Source organism: Scomber japonicus, chromosome 4 (assembly GCF_027409825.1).
Source record: "Scomber japonicus isolate fScoJap1 chromosome 4, fScoJap1.pri, whole genome shotgun sequence".
Classification (NCBI taxonomy): Eukaryota; Metazoa; Chordata; class Actinopteri; order Scombriformes; family Scombridae; genus Scomber; species Scomber japonicus.
This window is the reverse complement of record NC_070581.1, coordinates 5,772,319-5,780,803: the sequence shown is the minus strand read 5'-3', so window position 1 is coordinate 5,780,803 and position 8,485 is coordinate 5,772,319. Positions and strand designations below refer to the sequence as shown.

General features: G+C 36.3%; 1 protein-coding gene across 1 annotated transcript; it reads left to right on the top strand.

Annotated features, from left to right (window-relative positions):
* Positions 1 to 474: 474 nt before the first annotated feature.
* LOC128357181 (E3 ubiquitin-protein ligase TRIM62-like) lies at positions 475 to 4,084 on the top strand. Its single transcript, XM_053317438.1, has 2 exons — positions 475 to 743; positions 2,142 to 4,084. Exons 1-2 carry the CDS (start codon positions 483 to 485, stop codon positions 3,468 to 3,470), a joined length of 1,590 nt encoding a protein of 529 aa, XP_053173413.1. The 5' UTR covers positions 475 to 482; the 3' UTR covers positions 3,471 to 4,084.
* The last annotated feature ends 4,401 nt before the right edge of the window (positions 4,085 to 8,485 follow it).

Below are 8,485 nucleotides of genomic sequence, written 5' to 3'. Positions count from 1 at the left end.
ATCACTGATTTAATCATCAATGTATGATAAGTGACTTTGATACACTTATTACAGTAAATAATAATGAACAATGATTTAATCTTCAGTCAACAACATGAGTCAAAACTTACATGCTATCATTCTGTCACTCAATGTTATCTGTTTCAGAAAGGAGCTGCTCTACTTTTCTACAGTTCCAACATGTGGCCACTAGAGTGTGATATTTCACCTATCTGTGTGCTCCTGAATCTTATTGATCCTAGTAAGTGCAATTACAAGGATGCATGTTTACCCTCACTTTGCAGAAGTTAACATTGTATCTGTGCGAGCACTATTATGTTATTTTGGATACATATCTGATTATCTGGCCATCACAACTTGGAATGAAAACTAAAGTGAGTGACAGCTTTAAAAAGATGGGGTGTGGCTTTTTCGAGGAAAGTGAAACTTAAGAAATTGCAGAGTCAGTGTGACAGTCAGAGTAAAGGAGAAAAACATGAGCCATGGCGTCTGATCTGTACTCAGAGGATTTGACTTGCTCCATTTGTCTGAATATCTTCACTGATCCGGTGACTCTGCTCTGCGGCCACTCTTTCTGCAGATCATGTATTACAGCTGTTCTGAACATACAGCAACATTGTCCACACTGTCGGACAGCTGTTCTCACAAAATCTCTTCCAACCAGCCATATTTTGAAAAGCCTCGCTGAAAAGGCTAAAGAAGCCGTGAAGATAAAGCCAGTTCGCACAAGTGAGACAGCAGAGGTATGTCGATGATTTTCACACAGCGTGGTTATTTATTATGACCTATCAAGCGATGGCAGGTGTTGATGTATTTTGGGACGTAGTGCGCATTTGATGTCGTGCATATCCGGTATAGCTCACGCCTTTGTTGCATTATCTTATAATATATCATATTTTAACCTCATATTTTATATACTTCTATGCCTGCAGTCAATTATACACTAAACCTATAAACAGTGCAAGATACGCCAAAGCAATGAGCCATCCAAAGTGCGTCATAATTTGAGGACAGTATAGCTAAGCATATAGTATAGTAGGCTATAATATAGTGTTTATGAAAAATTTCCAACACAACGAAAAGTTTTTTTTTTTTTTAGGTTTTCGCGTTATAGAGATTCTGTCTCACTTTAAATTATTAACATGCATGCACAAATGCATCAATTAAATGAAAAACTATGAGCATGATCATAGTGTCATTGTGCAAAGGTTTTAGTTTTAGTTTCATGTGTTTGACACTATGAAATGGAGGCCCTCATGCCTCATTAAAATGTCAACTACAACCATGGATGTTGTGCTCCTTCATGTGAAGACAGTAAAACCCAGGCAATAAATACAGTGAATTAGGGCTGCATCTAACATTTATTTTCATTATTTTCTCTTCTCTGATTTGATTCTATTTATTATTAATATTGTTAATAATAATATTTTTTATAATTATAGTTGTAATAGAAATGATGGATTTCATTTATAGGTGCCTTTCAAAGCATCCAAGGACACCTGACAAGACACATAAAAACAATGCATCAAACATCATAAAATCAGCAAAACAGAGAAGTAGAATATTAAGTTAGCACAATAGTACTAAACATCAGTCCAGAACTTGTCATGGATGTGATATCATATTCAGTGTGAGACAAAATATGCCAGTCGTAATAGGTGTGTTTTTCAGGTGTGATTTAAAAGTGGAGACAGAGTCAGAATTGTGAGTGTCTGTGTGTGGGGGGCTGATTGGCTGAAGGCTTTTGACCCCATGGTAGTTTGTATTTAAGTTGTTGTTTTTTTCATAAAATGTGAAATTTTCAAAAACTCTTGCAGAGTCCAGAATGACATTATCAAAGCATAGTGGCTCAGTGGTTGGCACTGTTGCCTCACAGTCAAAAGGTTCTGGGTTCAAACCTCAGCTGTCCCAGGATCAATTTCATTGTACAAGTTTACAGTCAAATTATTTAAAAGGTGACTACCCAAGGTGTATTCATTTGCCGATTTGTGCTGTAACATCTGTCTTTTAACAGCCACTGTCACTGCTTGCATCAGCATGTATTAGTTGTGGTAGTTTCAGTTTCTTCATTTGTAAAGTATGGTCCTATTGTATTATAGCAATTCTGTTCATTAATCTCTTATTATTTTATTCATTCACAGGTGGCTGAAGGGTTGTGCCCTGAACATGATGAAAAGCTGAAACTGTTCTGCATCACAGATCAGCGGTTAACTTGCATCATATGCCGCGATGGGGAGAAGCATGAAGGGCACAAGTTTAAACCAATCAAAGAAGCAGCTGCAGCTGTTAAGCATGAGATTGAAAAGGCCATACAAACCATTTCTGCTGATATCCATGCCATAGGGAGCCAAGCCAACTCACAGAGGGAAGAAATGACAAAAACCAGAACAAAATCTAATCAGCTGATGACCCAAATACGTACCCAGTTTGAGGATATGCACCAGTTCTTAAGAAATAGAGAAGATGAGATAAAGAATGAGCTGAAACACAAAGAGGAAGATGATGTTCAGAAAATGAGCAAGACCTTAAATGCTATGGAAACAGTTTTGTCTGAGAGCAGAGAGCTGGAGGGAAAAGTGTCATCAGTTCTGGAAATTGCCGACCCTGAGAAGTTCTTAAAGAGCTGGTCTGAGGATTACAGAATGACTCCAGAACATTTATTCAGGCCCAGAGCAGGTGATCTGCAAGTGGTGAATACCTCTCTTTATCTGGGGCCTTATGAAAGTCACCTACAGTTCTTCATGTGGAAGGAGATGCTTCAACTGATCAAGCCCCGAGAAGAACGGCTGACACTCCAAAGCAACAGTGCAAATATAACTGTGTCTGATGATGGGAGAAGTTTGTTTTGTAATACCAATCCAAAAACTACCAAAGCTGCAAAATCCAAATATCCAAATTTCTCATTTGGAAATCAATCTGGCTTTTCTTACTCCAACACAGAATCTGACCAATTTGCATTCCATGATTTGTATGGCTCCAACAGAGGATTCAGCTATTCCACCAAAGCCTCCAGTCCTTTTGGTGGAAACAAACCCTCCACTGGTTTTACCTTTGGCGTAGCATCTGGCACCCACACATCTCCTGGACAGCGTGATGGTGTTCATTTCCCATCTTCCTCAAGCAAAGACCATGTAGTCAGTGTTAACAAGTTCACCTCAGGGCAGCATTACTGGGAAATAGAGGTTGGACAAAGAAACTATTGGGAACTAGGGGTAAAAGATCATTTCTTAAAATACGATGGCCAAAAATATACCACCTGTAGTCCAAATAAATACACAGAGATAGGGTTAGGAGGTAGACCTCAAAAGATTGGGGTTTACCTAGACTGCTCATCCAAGAAGCTCTCTTTCTGTAATGGAGACAACATGACATATATTCACACTATGAGTTTTAAGCCCATGTCCATGCCAGTATCAGCATATTTTAACATTACAGCAGACTGTAACCGCCTGACAGTGTGCTGGTACTGAGGTGCGGCATAAAAAAATGGGCCAACAGGAAATCATTAGGCCTTTGTGAACATAGGTTTACAACCATGCCAATAGCTCTGTTTAGGCTGTGCCAATGTTTAATCATGTTTTCCATGTTTTTCCATGCAGACACATTTTGTAGCTGTTACTACAAAGGACTTCACAAAAATATTACATCAAACATGATTAAACAGCAGTTGCTTCTTCCTAATGCTTCCTTTACAGGTGACATGCAATATAACAAATAGCAAAATCGCATCTAAAACACATGATCTTTTCCAGTGTATTTTTTCAGTGTCTATTGAATGTTTCAGATATAGTATTGCTTGTGTATAGTACTTGTGGTTATGGTGTTTAGAGTACCAGCTAGATAAACTGAATGATTTTTTTTATGTTAATGATTTATTCTGAACTTTGCAATTTGTGACATCATTATTTCTTTTGTGAAAGTGTTTTTTATCAGTCATTGAAGTTAGATGATTCCATGTTTTCTGATCACCACTGGAGGGCAGAGTTGTCCAGAGTTTGTTATCAGGTGTCACCTGACCTCTGCTGTGTGAGGCTGGTGTATTGCTGTCAGTCTCAGGCTTGATTTAATCAGTTTACAGTGTGTTAAAAAAGACAACATTTTCCCAAACACTTCATATGCTTTCAGATACTCAGATACAGATATAATATATATGTTTGGTACCATTCTCTATAATATTTTTTACATCTTTATTTGAATATTGGTTGGTTTATGTTACAATTTTGATGATTTCCAACCAATGATAACAAGGGCTTCTCAGGACTTAAATAACATAGAAAGTTACTGTTACTGTCTGTTTTATGTAAAGCACATTGAGTTGCCATTGTGTATGAAATGTACTATATAAATAAAACTGCATTGCCTTGCCTAATGTGTATATATATTAATTATTAGTATATCATATAAAGAAATATAATTATCATTTATTATCTACAAGATTCCAGCCTATTCTGACCTTATTTTGTTTTGTAATGCCCTTTTCCTGATTGATTGTCTAATGATTCTCATTTAATTCTCATCGGTTATGTATAAACACTGTATGTATTTTGACTTAATTACTTATTTTTGAGCATTTGTTGCTTTTGTCCTAATTTCCTCTGTACACATATATGTACAAAAAAAACATTTAAATGGGAGCATTCAACAGTGTTGGTAGACGCAAACATCTTAATAAAGTGCTGTCACGGGGTTGAGCATAGCTCAGCGAGTAGAGCGCCCGTCTCGTGTTGAGGCTATAGTCCTTGTTGCAGGTGATCCCGGTTCGAATCCTGAGCTGAGTGGTCTTATCCTGCGTGTCATTCCCCCTCTCTCTGCCTCCTGTTTCCTGTCTATCTCCACTGTCCTGTACATTAAAGGCAAAAAAGCCCCAAAAAATATACTTTAAAATAAAGTGCTGCAGTGATTTTTTCTTTATCATAAAATTATCACATTATATATTATATAAAATATGAACATAAATAAATACCAAACAAGAAAAATAGACTCTTACAACGTAAACTCAACTTAATTTGAGCTTTCCAGCACACTGAATTCAGCATAATCTGCCTCACATAGTCTTCTGTGAGTTCTATTCCACCACATGATGATGTAGAAAATAATCAACAATAAAAGAGGATAAAACAAATAAATAGAGAAGTCATATAAAAAAGGCGGATAAATAAAAGGAACGGGTAAGATTACTTACTAAGTTATTTAAGTACTTTTTTAAAATTTGAAACTGATTACTGATTCTGAATTGTCACATTCTCAAGTCTTGATGATCGGAAGCCAGGAGTCATAATCAGTGAAATCGGCTCTAAAACTGACTGGTAACAAGGGTGTCATTGTGTCTTTGACATAGTCAGACACATGAAGTTGACTGTACTCATTATGAGTTTTACTCAGTGGTGTCAAGTCTTTTGCAACTCTGTATGACCTGTGTGAAGTTTGAGAAAATAACCCTGATATTAGACTTGGGCTGGAAGTTAATTTAATTTAACTTAAATCAGCATTAGTTTGTTCTATTTATTAGAGTAACTATCTGGTTCTATTGCCTCTGTATACTGTCCCATGTTATTATGTGTTTTTACCTTGCATTTTATATATATATAACAAATCTAAATGAAACTGGTGGTGTGAGGTATGAAAGATGCAAGCATTTACAAATAATGGAGGATCTGATGAAAGATGCCACACACAAATGTGGGAAATGAAGGATCCAATGAGCACAAGTACTAGAGACTAAAACTTCACCACTTGCTTCATCTACCCCTCAAACATTCCCTGCACTGCGTATCAATCTGTCTGTATTGTGAGCAGCTCAGTAGGTGAACAGAGTTGACCAATTGATCTGGTGCAACTCTAGCCGTGGGTTTAAGCAGAAGGTGTGACTTGCTGCCTCCTGGCTGCGAACTGGTGAACTCTTCAAGGCCCAGGTTGTTTCCCCCTGGCCACTCCCTACAGCAAGGGGACAGAACCCTACCATGGGGTCTACAGAGGAGTCAGAGCACTCCACGTTCTTTTGGTGGAGAGCAGTTTCTCATCAGAAGGTTTTCACACAGGAGAACTACAGTATGTTTACCTGTTTACCTCTGTCACATACATTTTGTTATCTAAAGACCAACATCCAAGATTTAGAGCTTTCAGAGCCTTCTTACTCAGATGGTTGGTTTTTTATCTGTTTTGATTTGTATTGTTCACTATACAGGGTCTAATGTATTCAGACTCAGTTACATACAGAGAAAACAATTAATAATTATGATAATAATGAGGTTTATGGGTATTTAAGACCCATTCCTCTCCTACATAAAGCCCCAAAGTTGGAGAGGCTAATTAAATATGACTGTGTAGATAAACTCCCTTGACTTTTTTTTTGTGTTTTTTTTTTCATTGTTTTTTATGTAATTTTGTCATGTTCAATGCCAAATTTAAAGTCACTTAATTTAAAAGAAATCTCAAATCAAACACACTTTAAATCATAAAGATCACACCATGTACCATGTAACCTTAGTCCTCTGTCTACCTGGTGTTTTCTGAATACAATTCAAAATCTCCCTTTTGATTTACAAAGCACTTGCTATTCTGCCTCAACAGCACATCTCATACATGCTGGTCAGTTTATAACCAGAGCAGATATATCCTCTCACAAGGTGGAAATATCCTCTGTGTGCTTAGAGTACTTTCAAAGCCTGGTGAGATGTCATTCAGTATTTATGCGCCTAAACAATGGAGCAGTTAGACTTGCTCCAACATTGTTCTTTCACAACCAAACTAAAGACCTTCCTCTTCACTCCATCAGTTTAATTTTTTGTGCAGTTTGTTTGTTTGTTTGTGTGTATTTATGTGTGTCTGTGCATGGATGTTGCTGTTTATCTGCACAATTTTGCTGTTTTTTTCTTGTTTTTTATATAAAATGCCCTTTGAATTGCTTTTGTATGAGATGGTGTTTTACAGAACAGAACTGAATAAAACATGTCTTCCTGCTGACTTGATACTGTCATAATATAAGTGCAATTTAGTTATCTATTAAAGTGAGGTGCCTCACTTTGGATGTGCTGTGATAACAAAAGTACAACAACTGCATCGGCAATAATGCAGCTGTAATGTTAAATGTAAGTTTAATAAGCTGTAAGTATCTCTGAAATTAAAATACGTATGTTGCATTTAGCTGCTCAGTAAAAAGGTAGTTAGTTTATTAGATTGTTCACAGATCAAATCGATCAAACTTCAGATTCCACAAAATAACACTTTATATAAAGATATGATACGATACAATATACGATATACGATGATATATGATACGATATGCAATACGATATATGATACAATATGATATACGACACAATATACGACACGATATGCCATACGATATGCCATACGATATATGATATGATACAATATACAATACGATACGCTATACAATATAATACAATACATATACAGTACGATATACTTTATGTCCCCATAAAGAACTTTGTCTCGGACTCAAAGGCTGCACACAGTTACAGTAAAACAAACTACATGTGAACAAAACAGCAGCAGCTCAATAAAGCAACAATGCACATTACAAAATATTGCACACACCCCATGGTACAATAATGCACATTGCATGTTACACATACTGTATTGCACACACCACATGAGACTACTGAACATTCCCTACAGCCTCAAGCAGTATTCTTTAAAAGTTTGATAGCGGTAGGTGCATATGTATTGTATGTATTAATGTATCAAATATACAATCAAGAAGAAAAAAATAAATAAAACTACAATACACATACCATACAGCGTACGTGTTTGGTTTGATTTCAGGAGGGGACCTTTTTGTTGCAAGTCATACCCCTCTGCCAACTGTAACTATGTACAACACAGAACAAATTGGGAGACTCCTTTATAATTTAATGTCTGCATCACTTCTGTAGCACTTATTAAAAACCAAATTCCAACAAAAAATAAACATCAAATACATGAAAAAGAGAAAAACAGCTAAATCTGCCAATATACAGATTAAGAAATAGAAAGAAACAAATAAATATAGATATATACTAAGTCTTGTCAATACATTGTCAACTTTTGTGAATGTTTCAGATGAGTCAGAGTTTTTGCTTTATCTTTCGTTTCATTGAATTAACAGTTTTTAGGCACTATCAGAAAGGTGGGGTTTGTATTTTTCCCCCAAAAAACTCACTATACTATATATATTTAGGAATGAGAAAACAAACACACATTTTCTTTCTCACTTCCTCAGTTACATACAGTATACCCAGAAGGATCATATTACTTTTGAGCTTTCCTGTCTGAGAGAGTGAGGGTTCCCAATAATGGAAACACGTGTTATTTTACAGCCAGTTACTGATGACAGACTTGTACAAGTCATCACAATTTCTTTTCTCTGGAAAATAAGAAAAGCCACGCAGCCACAAAAACAAAATTGGAAGTAATAAAGCAATAAAAAAATTAATTATCTGTTTTGAATGGAGGTGCAAAGTCAGGAGAAAAACACAACAAA